At 50.3% G+C, this 14938-nt stretch overlaps 7 protein-coding genes across 7 annotated transcripts; 5 read left to right on the top strand and 2 right to left on the bottom strand.

Annotated features, from left to right (window-relative positions):
- Positions 1-609: 609 nt before the first annotated feature.
- Positions 610-3562, top strand: N7533_006686 (putative DUF221 domain protein; the record flags this gene model as incomplete). The annotated part of the gene is made up of 2 exons (XM_057103336.1): positions 610-699; positions 776-3562. 2 exons carry the CDS (start codon positions 610-612, stop codon positions 3560-3562), a joined length of 2877 nt encoding a protein of 958 aa, XP_056958293.1.
- Positions 3563-3989: 427 nt separating this feature from the next.
- Positions 3990-4450, top strand: N7533_006685 (Efflux pump; the record flags this gene model as incomplete). The annotated part of the gene is made up of 3 exons (XM_057103335.1): positions 3990-4148; positions 4213-4282; positions 4350-4450. 3 exons carry the CDS (start codon positions 3990-3992, stop codon positions 4448-4450), a joined length of 330 nt encoding a protein of 109 aa, XP_056958292.1.
- A 114-nt stretch (positions 4451-4564) lies between these two features.
- On the top strand, positions 4565-5523 carry N7533_006684 (Efflux pump; the record flags this gene model as incomplete). Its single annotated transcript, XM_057103334.1, has 2 exons — positions 4565-5032; positions 5101-5523. 2 exons carry the CDS (start codon positions 4565-4567, stop codon positions 5521-5523), a joined length of 891 nt encoding a protein of 296 aa, XP_056958291.1.
- A 1314-nt stretch (positions 5524-6837) lies between these two features.
- Positions 6838-8916, top strand: N7533_006683 (uncharacterized protein; the record flags this gene model as incomplete). Its single annotated transcript, XM_057103333.1, is given in 9 exon segments — positions 6838-7053; positions 7067-7251; positions 7332-7787; positions 7857-7934; positions 7986-8215; positions 8276-8387; positions 8439-8543; positions 8603-8784; positions 8846-8916. 9 exon segments carry the CDS (start codon positions 6838-6840, stop codon positions 8914-8916), a joined length of 1635 nt encoding a protein of 544 aa, XP_056958290.1.
- A 507-nt stretch (positions 8917-9423) lies between these two features.
- On the bottom strand, positions 9424-10530 carry N7533_006682 (CCDC174 family protein; the record flags this gene model as incomplete). Its single annotated transcript, XM_057103332.1, has 1 exon — positions 9424-10530. The coding sequence occupies one exon, from the start codon at positions 10528-10530 to the stop codon at positions 9424-9426; it is 1107 nt and encodes a 368-aa protein (XP_056958289.1).
- Positions 10531-10854: 324 nt separating this feature from the next.
- N7533_006681 (homoserine dehydrogenase) lies at positions 10855-12028 on the top strand (the record flags this gene model as incomplete). Its single annotated transcript, XM_057103331.1, has 2 exons — positions 10855-10888; positions 10953-12028. The coding sequence occupies 2 exons, from the start codon at positions 10855-10857 to the stop codon at positions 12026-12028; spliced, it is 1110 nt and encodes a 369-aa protein (XP_056958288.1).
- Positions 12029-12188: 160 nt separating this feature from the next.
- On the bottom strand, positions 12189-14547 carry N7533_006680 (heme-dependent oxidative N-demethylase family protein; the record flags this gene model as incomplete). The annotated part of the gene is made up of 5 exons (XM_057103330.1): positions 12189-12419; positions 12474-13165; positions 13224-13434; positions 14090-14422; positions 14482-14547. The coding sequence occupies 5 exons, from the start codon at positions 14545-14547 to the stop codon at positions 12189-12191; spliced, it is 1533 nt and encodes a 510-aa protein (XP_056958287.1).
- Positions 14548-14938: the final 391 nt, after the last annotated feature.

Raw genomic sequence — 14938 nt, 5'->3', positions numbered from 1 at the left:
CTTGGCCCTGAGACTTGACCCGCTGTCGCCCCAGAATGTTTCAAATGTTCTAGACTTTCCCCTCATGCCGTGATTGGGCCTGCCGTCGGTTTTCCTACAGTGGACCACCAATGACACGCTAAATACTGGGGCAAAGGGAAGCCATGCGTGTCACATCGCCACCAGGCACACCACCACAACATCGCACTAGGGAGCCTGGCATTCTATACGTATGTACGGCAGTGGCAGAGTGGATGTCATTGTGGAGGTCTTAAGTCTTCTCTTCTCACAAGGGCCACTTTTACGCGAAAACCTTTTCTGCAGACGCATCATTGTTGTAACGCTCGCCGATCGGCGACGCCGCCATTCTAAAATTATCGCTTTGATCCAGTCCAGACCCTCCACGAACCCACTTTTCTTTCATTCCTGGACTTGCTTGTCTCACTCTCGCCGATCGCCTTCATTTTCAGGCGCCCGAACACTCGTTCTTTCGCCGCTTTTTTTTCCCTTGTTCCCCTCACCTTCCCCAACCTGGTCATTTGACCCTTTCATTCAACTTCTGCTCCATGCAGACCTGCCCTTCGTTTCTCTTGTGATATTGTGCTTTCCTCTGTTTTCTCCCTGGACGCGATGGATGCGCGCAAGGGCTTGCAGCTCCGAGACGGATCGTCTGGAACTGATGAGTTCCTCACACTCCTTTCTAACCCATTTCGCAACTCCGTAAGTTGCCTACGCGGGCGGAAAGATGCCTCTTTTTCGAGAAAAAAAAAGCTTTGACTGACAGTTTGAAAACTAGTTCGCCTTAACCGCTGTTTGGGCGTCCCTTGGCACCTCGATCGGAGTGTCCCTGCTACTCGCGCTCCTATTCTCCCTCTTCCGCCCTCGTCACTCGCTAGTCTATGCGCCAAAGGTCAAACATGCCGACTCGAAGCACGCACCGCCCCCAGTGGGCAAGGGTATCTTTTCATGGATCACACCGGTTATTCGCACTCGAGAGCCCCAACTCATCGAAACCGTTGGCCTGGATGCTGCGCTCTTTCTGCGCTTCACAAAGATGTGTCGAAACATATTGATTTGCATGAGTATCATCGGCTGTGCGGTCATGATTCCCGTCAACCTCACCCAGGCCTCACTTTCCAGCTCAGATACTAGCTCTGCGTCAACCTTCATCGACATGACACCTCTAAATGTGCTTAACCCAACGGCCATGTGGAGTCAGGTCATCTGCGCGTGGATCTTCGATATCATTATCGCTTACTTTCTTTGGAGGAATTACCGAGCTGTGCGGGCAATGCGACGTCAATATTTTCAGAGTTCCGACTATCAGCGAAGTCTCCATGCACGAACCCTGATGATCACAGGAATTCCTGCGCCTGACCGTTCCGACGAAGGGATCCTGAGGATTACTGATGAGGTCAACCCAACGGCTGCTCTCCCTCGCGCGTCAATTGGTCGTACTGTGAGGGATTTACCAACAATCATCAAGGAGCATGAAGAAAATGTACGAGAGCTGGAGTCTGTGCTCGCCAAGTACCTCAAGCGCCCCGATCAATTGCCGGCGAAGCGGCCAACCATGCGCCCGCCTCGAAGTCAACGCAGTAAACACCCTAATGGCAGGGTGGATGCCATAGACTATTTGACGGTTCGTATCAGAGTATTGGAGGAAGAGATCAAGCACGGACGAGCTTCAATTGACAAACGTAATGCTATGCCTTACGGTTTTGCTAGCTGGGAAAAAATCGAGCATGCTCATGCTGTTGCTTGGACTTCTCGCAAAAAGCACCCGAAGGGCACCACCATCGCTCTGGCGCCACGTCCCAGCGATCTCATCTGGGAGAATCTACCTCTCACCAAGAAAATGCGAAAATGGAAACGTTTCACCAATTTTATATGGGTAACTATCCTGACCATTGTCTGGATTGCGCCCAACGCACTCATCGCGATCTTCTTGGCCAGCTTGACAAATCTAGGCCTTGTCTGGCCAAGATTCCAGACAGAACTGGAGAGCCACCCTAGTCTCTGGGCTGCTATACAAGGTATTGCATCGCCTGCTCTCACGTCGCTCGTCTATCTTGTCCTGCCTATCATCTTCCGACGGCTGTCTATCAAGGGTGGCAGCAAAACTAAGACATCGAGAGAGAGACACGTGTTGGGCCAGTTGTACGCATTTTTTGTCTTCAATAACCTGGTTGTCTTCTCCCTCTTCTCGGCTATATGGACGTTTGTTTCGAGCGTGGTCGACAAAAGCAACAACAAGGAGGATGCTTGGCAGGCTATTGTGGATAGCCAGCTGTATATCAAACTGGTGTCATCTTTGTGCAACGTTTCGCCATTCTGGGTAACGTATCTCCTCCAACGCAACTTGGGCGCGACCATCGATCTCGTCCAGATGATCACGTTAGTCTGGGTGTGGTTTGCGAAAACCTTCCTCTCACCAACCCCACGACAAGCAATTGAGTGGACCGCCCCGCCAGCATTCGATTACGCTAGCTACTACAACTATTTCCTCTTCTACACGACCGTTGCCTTCACGTTCGCCACTTTACAGCCGATCGTCCTACCGGTAACCGCGCTATACTTTGGCGTTGATGCTATGCTTAAGAAGTACCTTCTCATGTATATTTTCGTGACCAAGAACGAATCCGCGGCGGCATACTGGCGCATATTATTCAACCGCTTGGTTTTTGCGGCCATTCTTTCGAATTTCATTGTTGCCCTGGTGATCAAGGCTAGAGCCACCTGGACTCTGGTCTTCTGCGTTCTTCCGCTCCCATTTTTGATGCTGGGATTCAAGTTCTACTGCATGAAGACCTTCGACGATGACTGTCATTTCTATAACCGCGCAAACCTGAATGATGCCGAGGCCCTGGGTGCTACTAAATCCAGCAAGAAGGCTGGCGATCGACTGAACACCAAATTCGGCCACCCGGCTCTCTACAAACCTTTGATGACTCCGATGGTTCATGCCAGAGCTGCCGAGACTCTGAAGCAGATCTATCAAGGCCGCTTAGAGCACAATGACATGTCTGGCGAGTACTCAGATATCGCAATGAATCCAATGATGGCCAATCAACCTGGAAAGTCCGCCGAGGCATCTCCATTTGAAGTGGTTCCTGAAAATCAACTGGATTTCTCATACTTCAAAGACCGTCCTGATTTCTATGAAGAGTTTGGCGGAGGTATATACGGCCGGCCGGAAGACCTGATGACGGAACGTTCCCACACACCGCGCAGCCACTTGGGTGGCGAATGGTCGCCCAGTTCTTCTCGTGCTTCTTCCCCGACCCCATCCCTGCCTTCAATGTCCGCGTTGAGAGCCCCAGACGGCTACGACGCGCAAGCTCAAGAGGGTGGCGTACTCGTCCACCCCGCCTTCCGCGTTCCCGGTGGTGGTAGCAGCGGTGGCTTCTACGAGCAAGCAAACGAGAGTGAGTCGAGGCTCCTCAGTCATGCTCAAACTCCCGCGCGCACGGAATCATCCAATCCGCTTGATCGCTGGCGCGGAGGTGGCTATGGGCCTGTTGAGCAAGAGGATGATTACCACTCTCACACGTCGTATGAGCCCTACCGTGGAACTCGCTAGGTGATATCTCAGACAATTTTTCAAAAAAGAAGAAGAGAGTTCTGTGCAAATACTGTTTTTCATTCATTTTGGCGAATTTCTTTTTTTCTGGGGCGCCGAGGCCATTTGTCGGACACGAAATCACGAACTTTAATCCTTTGCATCGAGCGGGACTCGTGGAATAATCATACTACAATACTTGTACAAAATCACATGCATATACTTCCGGACAAACCACTTTCAGAATAGTTGAAATCTGAACCGTACTGCACAACAAAGTAGAGCGCTTTACAGTAGACTATTTATCTGGCAGAAATGAATATGTGATGACTCCAGGTAAGATCTTGTGGCTGCTTTTCTATTCGATCGGGCGATTCAAGTTTCGAGAAAAGTTCAAGTTCCTTGAAGCTGTCGGGCTACTCAGGCAATCCAGTCTACATGATCCATCATGGGCGCGTCCGAGCCATCGACTACGACGATAACGGCTGCCGCTGTTAATATGCCTGAATTCTGTCCAACTCGTCGGTTCTGGGCAGCTTTCGGTAGTCTCCTGGTCGTGATCCTAGCCTCTGCATTAGACGCTACCTCTCTATCGACAGCACTCTCAGTCAGCCATTATACTGTCGAATTCAGTTTCTATTGATGAAAGGCCCTTCTGAAAGAATATCCAGATCGTATCTCGCGAGCTCGGCGGTACTGCTATTCAAGCTTTCTGGGCCGGCACATCATTCCTGCTTACGAGTATGGTCTTCCACCTGATACGGATCACTGTCTCAAAAGTTTGGACGCAAACACCTGATCATCTTAGCATTAATCCTCTTCACCGTTGGATCTATCGTTGCTGCCGTTGCCCATGATATGACCACGCTACTCATTGGGCGTAGCATCCAAGGCGCCGGTGGGGGCTGAATCCTTAGTTTAACAAAGGTGGTTATTACCGACCTTGTCCCACTTCGCCAGTGTGGAAATTACTTTGGATATGGAGGGGCTGTCCCGGCGCTTGGATCTGTCACAGGTCCCATCATGGGCGGTGCTTTGGCTGAAGCTTCATCTTGGAGATGGATATTTTGGATCAACCTTCCAATTTGTGGAATTGGCTTCGTGCTAATCATCGCCTTCTTGAACCAGAAATCAGTCCCTGGATCCCTGATCTCAAAGTTGGTCAAGGTTGATTGGATTGGTGCTTTTTTGCTTACGGCTTCTGCAACCAGTTTGTTACTTACCCTTTCCTGGGGCAACGTCATGTATCCATGGTCTTCCTGGCATACAATATTACCACTCATATTGGGTGTGGTCGGCATGGCTGGATTTGTGATGTATGATGGCAAGGTGCCGCATGACCCGATAGTTCGCCTCGCTATTTTCAAAGAGAGGACCGCATTGGTTACCTACATGGGAACCTGTATTCACGAGATCGTCCTTTGGTGTCTTCTCTACTATCTTCCTTTATACTACAAATGTGTTAAAGGATATAGTGCTATATTCCCCGGCGTGAGTGTCTTCCTAGAAACATTTACTGTAGCTCCCGCCTCAATCTTTGTGGGCATACTGGTCTCCAGATGGGATCGCTTTCGATGGGCCATTTGGAGCGGATGGTTTCTGAGTACCCTGGGAATGGGCGTCCTCTATCTGCTAGGCCAGACAGCTCGATTTCAGCATGTGCATTCCTGAATCTTGTACCCGGATTGGGACTCGGAATGCTTTATAATAGTCAAGCGTATGTGACCCAGGCTGCAGCTGAAGAGCAAGACTCCGCACATGCAGCAACGATGTATATCTTCTCACGGTCTTTCGGGCAGAGCATTGGAGTTGCCGTCGGCGGTGCTATATTCCAGTCCCAATTCGCTGTCAATCTTAGAGCCTACCCACAACTAGCATCGGAAGCGAGTTCTTTGGTCGAGTTGGTCAAGGCCATGCAGCCTAGCTCGCCGCGGCGGATTATGATTGTTGCCGCATATGCAGATAGCTTGAAAGTGGTATAGGTCACGATGGCTGGTCTGGCTTTTGTTGCGCTGGCTACTAGTCTGCTCACGCGCAGCTTGAATGTCAATCGTAAGTTCGAGTCAGAGCAGCAACTGCAGGAAAAGGAGGATGTTTCTGGGTTAAGTTCTGCTTGATATGGGCTAAAGTATAATATTTACTACTTAATATTGCGGGACTCTTAAATCGCTGGCGATTAGCGTACCCCATTCGTGATGCAGGGAGTCGACACCGGCTGATTCGCGATTGTATCAACCACAATAATGATCATAATAATAACACGAATGATATTTTTTTCCGAGACAGGATATACCAGTCTTGGTCCAATCGGTCCACACTGCTATATCTATTTCTTTGAAAGCCCCGGCTCCAGGAAATATTCTACCCTACACATGTTTCATCTTGATCTGAGCTGTCTCATTCTCAGTCAGTAATTACAACAGCACTCGATCTAGAAAGATTCACCAAAGGAAAATTAAATGTTCCAAACGGATAGCAACTTTGCAAGGGGCTCCTGCCCAGGTGGTAAATACCAATACTTGCACAGCCTCAACTCTCGGGCGTTGGAACTATACGAGACGGTTAGGCAGCAGGACTATTGTCTTAGTTACTAGTACTAACTACTAACTAATTAGTAACTAGTCGAGGCTCTGTTGAGAAAATGGGGCGGTTTATAATGTAGCTGCTCCCTTGGAAAAATGATCAAATTTGTTTCTCTCCCCGGTCGCCCTGAGAAACTTCACATACTTCAACTGACTTTTCTAGTATGACAGCATGGATATTTTGACCAGCTCATCACTTTCTGCAGTGCAACCCCACCATACCGACTCGACGATTCCAGCTGTTTCTGACCTGACGTATGCATTTTTGTGACCTTCCCATTTACTACTATTGACTACTGTCTAACTACTAGTACTGAATGATACTAATAAGTCTAACCCTAGGCTGATGAGAAGATGTGGGGAACCCGCACCATGGGACGCGAACGAGGGGAACCATGGAACCAGAGACCCATGACCACGACTATGGATTCCTATCTCTCTTCTCCAAGTAAATATCGTCGACTTGACGATCTTCAGTCATTGCTGGATATTTCAACCTAACGGTTTTCGACCTTTCCCTCTCAACCATACCACTTCATCAAATTTCCGCCATTTCAGCGCGGGCCGTCTCCCCCACCACGCCCCGCCATTCGCGCGCGACCACGTCAAGAACGCACGACGCAAGGGTGACAGAGCCGCATTGCACGTGAGGGTAAAAGTGGTTTACTTCCCATCGCTCGTATTCCTCCCTCTTTCAATTACCCGGATGGACTCATGGATCTGCGCGCATCTGCCACCGAGGCCGAAGATGTGGCGGCCGGCTTCACCCTCTTTCGTGCCCCTCTGCCCGAACACGAGGCCGAGATTACTGATCTCATCGCCGACTTGTACACCATCAGTTCCTCGCTCCGTAGACTAGATGGTCTCATCCAAGGATCCCGCTCGCACTCGCAATTGGCGCATCGTCGTGCGCGATGTCGCCTTGCTCCAGTCGAGTCTCAAGTATACCGTCGAGGATATCTTCGGCGCGTTGGGCCGTTTAAATGGTCGTGCGGCCCCGCCTGATAAGTACAGAGAGGCATGGCGTACTATGGAACTGTTCTGCTGGGAAGAGTCTAAAACTTCTCTCCGAATGCGACTGGCGAGGTATAGGGCCTTCCTTGGGGAACTCGGCGATGTCATGCAAAAGTAGGCAGCATCTTCCCTAAAACCATCAACACTCTCCAGGTACACATCGACTAATGTTTTGTTACCTTAAATCTCTCTAGCAAAACCCAAGATTTCCCCCTCCTAGATGCCCATCGCGAGAATCTCAAGATGTTGGTCGCGACACAGGAACGCCAACGGGTGACTGATCGGTTTGGACGTATGTCCTTTGGTCGCAATGCCAATGCCCCATCTACTGGCAGTGGTAGTGGCCACAGTACCGCACCCAGCAGCCCTGTCAGTGATCGACGTCCACGACGTGGCTCGTTCGAGCGTACTCGCCCTGCACACCGCTCTCCCCAGTCTCCTCAGTCTCCTCTATCGCCAGGGTTTGGTAGATTCGAGATTCCTATTCCACCACTAGCCCCAGAGGCCCCGAGCTCGCCGCTCACCGGATCAGCATCTGCAACCACCAACACCAGCCAATCGGTTCGTTCCGATGTCATACAGAATCACTGGATTAAAGATGCTTTCGATGCGTTCAACTCGAAAACAGAACTATCGTTTCATGATGAAGAGTGAGTGATCACTTGCCTTGGTCTTTCAATTATACTTGCTGACCTCCGGCCCGCCGGCCCACCTTATAGGATCGGATGCTTCGGAAAACCCACACCAGGAATCAAGGAGCAGCTTGCCGAAGATGGCTTTGATCGACTGTTGCGACTGTAGGATAGCCTAGTAGTACTAGTTATCTAAATACTGACAGCTAAATCCAGGGACTTTGACGACGGATCCGACATAACCGTCTATTATTACTTGAGAGAGACCGACAACCGCACACGTATTATCATCCGGGCACGAGAAGACCATGGCAATGAGTACTATTGCTTGCCACTCAACATGCTGGAAATAATCCGCTCAGGCTCGTCACTACAACTCTGCCGCAGACGCAACTCTGGAAAAGAGCTCCATGCGTGGGCTTCTTTGGGCTTCGACACAATCGAATGTATGTACACTGCTACTGAGTATGAAAGTCTACTCGGGTGACCTTACTAATTTTGGCCAGCGATGGTGGAATTCTTTTGTGTATTCCTGGCGCTTCGTTCCCAAGATACAACCAAAGCCCTTCCAGACATCCGCGATTATGAACTAGAAGGGGAAGAAGAGGTATACGGAGGGTGAGCTTAGCACAGATCCCAGCGTTATGTTTCCATGCTGACAAATAGCAGTCAAATACTGGATGACAGCCAGAGACGTGCATTGCGCGTTTACCGGGACAAGAAGACAAAGGCTGTTCGATTTCAATCGTCTGTTCTCGGGGGAGAGACGGACAAGTATGTCACCATTAATCTGATACCCTGTGAAGCTCTTTTCTGATCATCTGATAAATTAGGGCTCCTGTTTGGACTGCTTTCGTTACCTCGAACATTGGTCGACGTGGCTGGCTCCGTTCCATTGACCCGAGAACCATCCTAGTCCGTGACCTAAGACCATTGGTTCTGCTACCTGCCGAAGAATATACGCTGCCTCAGCTGGAAACCGGCCAGCATGTGCTGAGATTCATAACGCCTCAAGGTAAGCCGCGAAAGAAGCCCTTGATTGTGAAATATACTAATCCAGTGACCTCCGATTTTAGATGCCGAAACATTCCTGGATAGCATCGAGGACCTGGCCGAAAAGAAGACCCGCGGAGTTCGCTATGTTTAGTATGCTTGTGAGCTTCAGGATTATGCGCCCAATCCCATCGGCGATATCCCCCTCTCTGCCCTCTCGGGGCTCGACCAATTTTATCATTTGACATGATACTTCGCTGGCATGGTTCAGTGGACATGATGATTGACGAATTACTATGCTGGATGACCTTGATGACAAGACTAGAAAAGTGATATTATTGCAGTTTTAATTAGCGAAGTCTTTCACATTGATAGTACGTCTGCGAGGTGTTTTTCAAACTTTCTATTCTGGCTGGAAGGAAGAACGTTGGAATACTATTAGGCATTGTGCTTGGTCTTTGAGATTTTGATGACATTTTTGGCCAATCTTCTGGGTGCGCATTTGGCTTTTGCGTCTTATTCATGTCTATAATAAGCGTCGAGCAGTTCAACGTATCTCCAAAAATATTTGCATTGATCGCTGATAAAATGAGGGAAGGGTGGAATCAACATCACCCGGGGGTATCTAAATTGCATAATAAAAAAAAGGGAAAATTAACGCTTACTTCACAACGGGTGGCTGGAAAGGACCAGTGGCAGCTCCACCCTCCAGTTCATTCATGAACTTTGCCGTCAACCGCTTGGCCCGCAGTTGTGCAATCTCGGATTTACGTTCGGCTATTTTGGCTTGGTGAATAGCCGCTCGCTCCTTGATCCTCTCGCGCTCTCGAAGGGTCTCTACTCGTGCGCCCTTCAACTCCTCCATTTGCTTTTTGCGGGTTTCCTCGTCGCGCGAGAAGGCGTAGAAGCCGGTTCCTCGATTGCGCACCTCGGCATCGGCATCGTAGTGCACCTGGTCCGGGGGTGTAGCGGATCGGTCCCGTCGAGCTGCGAGTTGAGCCATTTGCGCCGCGATGTTCGCCTCTGGGTTGAATGCTTCTGCCTGCACAGCTTCGCCGTATATGAGATTTTCCGGTCGACTAGGACGCCATCTTTCCTGAGCGGTCTCGCCTCGGGCTTCCTCCTCCTTCGCGCGGTAGGCCAGGGCGGCTTCAGATCTTGTCCCGCGACGGGAGCGGCCAAACTCATCTTCGTAGGATATAATGGAGGCATTATCGTCATCTTCGCTTTCACTGCCCGAGCGTCCGGCTCCTTCGGCTTTCTTCTTTTCTTCATTTGCCCACTTGCGGTCAAAATCGATAAGCCCTTCCTTTTCTCGGCGTCGAAGGCGTCCCAGGTACTCTTCGGAATGGGAACTGGGTCCTGGTGTGTCCTCGTCACTGCTGTCCCCGGCAAGATACATGCCCTTTTTCATATCATTGTACATGCGCACTTTTTTCTCCATCTTTTGCTTAGATCGATTGAGCGTGGCGTCGTCGACGCTACCGATGTCCTTGCTGGACATGTGGACTTGCTTCGCGACATGGTGATCCGTCTCTTCAAGATCCGCCGCTGCGCGCTTCTCGGCGCCTTTATTTTGTTTGCCGAATAGATCGGACTTGGGTTGTCGTGAGCGGCGTGTTCGGTCGTTAGACGTCGATCCAGAGGTGTTCGCATTCGCTATTAGGGATGACATTTGACCGGCAAAGGAGAGGCCGGAGACAGAGGAGAGCTCATTCTTGCTCTTTTTCTTTGGTTGCCCATATAGGCTGTCCTGCTCTGCGCCCATGATGTTCGCAGGGAATTGTAAGTGGACTAGGAAGTCTACCCTAGTTCAAGGTACCTTAGGTGGAAGGTGGATAGGTTGTCTTCAAGGTACCGTGACGATAAGGCGATAAAGCTCGGGGAGTTGCCTTCCACAAAAAAAAATAGAGTCATGTGACATGAGTCAGCTGCCCCGCGGAGCCCCGCGACATCGCAGTACATTTGTCTCTTTACGTTTGGAAGTTTCCAGCTTGAATTGATACCAGAATCTATTTTAACTGAATTCTTTTCTATCATTGACTACCACCAATCGACTTTGCCCCTTCGATTCTACTCAATTGACCCCATCATGTCTCCCAGCCCTATCTATCTCGGCGTTGTTGGTATGAATCCACTTTATCTTGATTGATTGTGAAAGTAGCAAACGAGATACTGATTGTCAATCAGGTGTCGGTGGTGTTGGAACTGCTTTCCTCTCCCAGCTCGCCCGTTTCCCCAATCCTCCTAAGCTTGTCCTCCTTGCTCGTTCCTCCCAGACCGTCCTGGCTCCGACACCGGCATACTCGGCCATCCCCGCGGTCGACTGGGCCACCGCTGCTGCCACACCCTCCGTGACCAAGACTGGCGCCCTTCCCGCGGAGGAGATCGCTACCTACCTCGCCTCTGCTCCTGGCCGTGCCATCCTGGTTGACAACACCTCCGACATCAACTTGGCCAAGTCCTACCCCACATTCTTGAAGAAGGGTATCTCGGTCGTCACCCCCAACAAAAAGGGCTTCTCCGATGACCTGTCTCTGTGGAAGGATATCTTCTCCTCCGCCGCTGAGGGTAACGCTCATGTCTACCACGAGAGCACCGTCGGTGCCGGTCTCCCCGTCCTCTCCACCCTGAAAGACCTTGTCGCGACTGGTGACGAGGTCACCCGTATCGAGGGTGTCTTCTCAGGCACTCTGTCCTTCCTGTTCAACACCTTCGCCCCCGCATCCGGCTCTTCTAACGCCCAATGGAGCGATGTCGTCGCCCAGGCCAAGGAGCTTGGCTACACCGAGCCTGACCCCCGTGACGATCTGAACGGCATGGATGTTGCCCGCAAGCTTACCATTCTGGCCCGTCTGGCTGGTCTGGAGGTTTCCCGCCCTGACTCTTTCCCTATTGAGTCTCTTATTCCCGAGGCATTGGCCTCGCTGCCTTCTTCCGCCGATGGAATCACCGAGTTCATGACCCGTCTTCCTGAATTCGATGCCCAAATGGCCAACATCAAGGACTCCGCCGAGAAGGAGGGTAAGGTTGTTCGTTATGTCGGTAGCATTGATGTTGCCAGCAAGGCCGTCAAGGTTGGACTGCAGTACTTTGACAAGGACAGCGCTATCGCTGGTCTGAAGGGTAGCGATAACATCATCAGCTTCTCCACCAAGCGGTACGGCTCCAACCCCCTGATTGTCCAGGGTGCCGGTGCTGGTGGTGATGTCACTGCCATGGGTGTTGCCGCCGATCTGATTAAGGTCATGGACCGTCTTCAGTAAATCAAGCATCATCTGATGAGCAAAAGTAATTTAGATACGTCACGACTTGAAGTCTTTAACGAAATACACATTTTTCAATAAGTTCAATGTCTTCATGGATGGCTCCTGCTAAATGAGTTTAGTGCTGGAAAAGCCGAGCACCTGAGTATCTTTCAAGTTGTTAAGCTTTGAGGAACTCGGTCACAGCTTGGCCCCAAATATCACCTCTCTTGTATGAATAAATTTTGGGGACATTCCCTCTCTTCAGCCCTTCGATTGCGGTCGCCAGCTCTTCCCCCATGCCTTCATTTTTGATCTGCTGCACCGGATAGGTATAAGTATGAAAAGCAAAAACAAGAGCTTTAGTCTGCGGCAGCCTGTGCAGGGTCTGTCTCTCACAACGCAAGACTGTCTATACAATACATAAGCACTGTTCTGAAAATCCGAGAATCAAGATCCGACTTACTTGATCAATATTCAACATGCCAGGCTGAATGACATGCTCTTTTTGTGGATCAGCAGTCGGGGAGGCATGTACAGATCCAAATGCAGCAAAGAGATCTGTCTCGGTTGTAACACCCCAGTTAACCCTCTTGACAAACCTTCCCACTTCGATCTTGCTGAAGAATTTGTCCATGCTGCGCTCGATCTTTTCTGCGTATCCAGGTACTGGGCCATGAATATCTGCTAGCCGAAGACCGAGCTTCTCACGCGTGTTAAAGCCAGATGGGAAGCACGTTGCGTAAGCTTGAAGGACATATGGAGAGGACTCTCCGGGCCCTGAAGTATCTGGTAGAAGGATCAAGAACTCTTCATCAACTGTCTGGGCGATGATTTCGAGTGCTCGGATCGTAGGCATGTGCTCTGTAAGATTGGTTGGCCATCTCGCACCAGTGACAAGATTCTCAAACGTCGTTTCATTCTTGGAATCGCTATCAAGTTGGAACATTGTAGGATATCGAGTTGGAAGATAGGTTCCCATTATGAAAGTATAGAGCTCGCTGACTGCGGCGCGAATACGTGGGTCTTTTAACGGGGGTTGGTTGACAGCCACGACAACATCATGGTGCTGATTCAATATAGCCTTGCGCTTTGAGATGCGGTCATGGTATGTTTTGTCCATCTGAATAAGCTCGGATGGATCTAGATTCTCAATAGCTGTAATATAGATTAGCGTGAAGTCGGTCATATTGATACGCAGTAAAGATAATCCCACCCATAGTCAGGTTATATTTCACCTTGCCTCGAAAGGGACGCAGCTGCAGTGGCTCTGTTGATGCCCAGTGGAAGTCTTTCAAAGGTGTGATGGCTGGCTGTCTTTTTATCACATCAAGTTCCTCACTCCGTCTCGATGCCCATAGATCACGCACTCGATCCCATCTCCACGCCCAGAAGCATGCGCCCATGAATAAAGCCCCAAGCAGATACTTGGTTAAGAGTGAATCAACATTACAGAGGATATGTAGCCTCTCCAAGAATATTCCAGTCATTTCCTATAGATTATAACGAAGTTCACGTGGCGTTTTAACGTACTCGTACTTCTTCCAATCAACAAGATAGTAAAGATCCGGTTCTCAAAGCTTTGAGACCTGAACCGACAGTCATGCAGACGACAGGATGATTAAATGAGAAAAAAAAACTTTGGAGCCATATGACTCCTCTTCAGATCAAGGTTACTCCGCACCGACTCCAAGAGGGGCACACGTTGAAAGGGAAATCTCCAAAGCTTTGGTCGCTCTCTATCTCCACTTTGACGGAACCATCCGATCAGAGTAGTGACTACCTGATATCACCAGGAGTATGAATAAGTATAAGATATATTCACAGTACTATATCGGCTTAGAAATCAGGGTTAGAACCCCACAATTTCAAGTTATAATATGCAGCCGTCTCCGTAAGCATATTCCATACAGACTGCCGGCGAGGGGTATCATTATCCGGCAGTCAAACACAAGACCATAATCATAACCAGAACACCATGAACACCGTTAAAACCACAAGTCAGATAAGTCGATCAACACCTTTGTTTCCAGCGTAGCCTCGGCTGGCAAGCTATGTTCGCGTGGAGGTCCTCCGCTTTACATCTCCATCCGCGGTGGAATGCGCCTTTTCATCTGTAGCCGGCGCCACATTCTTCTTCTCAACTCGATTATTCCTCCCGCCGAGTCCATTGTACTCCACTCCTCGATCGTCTTCGCTCGAATCCCCTGAATCGCTTTCGACGCCTTTAAATCCCAACGCGCGTCTTTGTCCCTCTGCCCGCTCACTCAAGCTCGGTGCACGTGGCCGTTGATGTCCACGAGCACGTCCGCCGATCCAAGGAAGCTCCCACAGAATCATTCGGTAGAGGTATAGGCCGGCGTCGAAAATGATCATCGCGCACCAGGGCACGATGGTGATTAGGCCGAGGAGGAACTGTGGAAGCGGGAATCTGTTATTACTAGAGCATGGGAGGAATGGGACGAGGAACATACAAAGATGCGAACTGCCCAGCTTTCGAACTGAATGAGCTGGGGTGGGAGAATAGAGTACCAAGCCATGGCGACACGAAGGGACGACGAGAGGGTTTCGCAGGAGCTTGCTAGAGCTGAGGAGAGCGATGGCACTGGGATTTAACCCGCTTTCTACTGTTCCACCTCCTACTCAAGTATCCTGTGCGACTGTGGTATTTTCGGGATCACCGGCGCTGGGCTCGTGAGGTGTTGAGCTCTCTTCGTGAAATCCGGGGAAGCGGGAGCGGGCAGCAGATACCCAAGACACGGGGTGATAAGGACAGAACAGGCGAAGAACTGCACACACAACCGCCAGCGGAGCAGCGGAGAAGCGAAGAGTGAGAAGTAGGTGCCGAGTGAACAGCGCGCCCCTCTCCGCACGGTCCACTGCAGCCTAGTCGGAGCTGTGAGCGAAAGGAGATGCCGAGGAAGTAAGGAG

Source organism: Penicillium manginii (genome assembly GCF_028828005.1).
Source record: "Penicillium manginii strain IBT 31320 chromosome Unknown utg000005l:1.0-5665137.0:1.0-5668048.0, whole genome shotgun sequence".
Classification (NCBI taxonomy): domain Eukaryota; kingdom Fungi; phylum Ascomycota; class Eurotiomycetes; order Eurotiales; family Aspergillaceae; genus Penicillium; species Penicillium manginii.
This window is presented reverse-complemented; position numbering and strand designations above follow the sequence as displayed.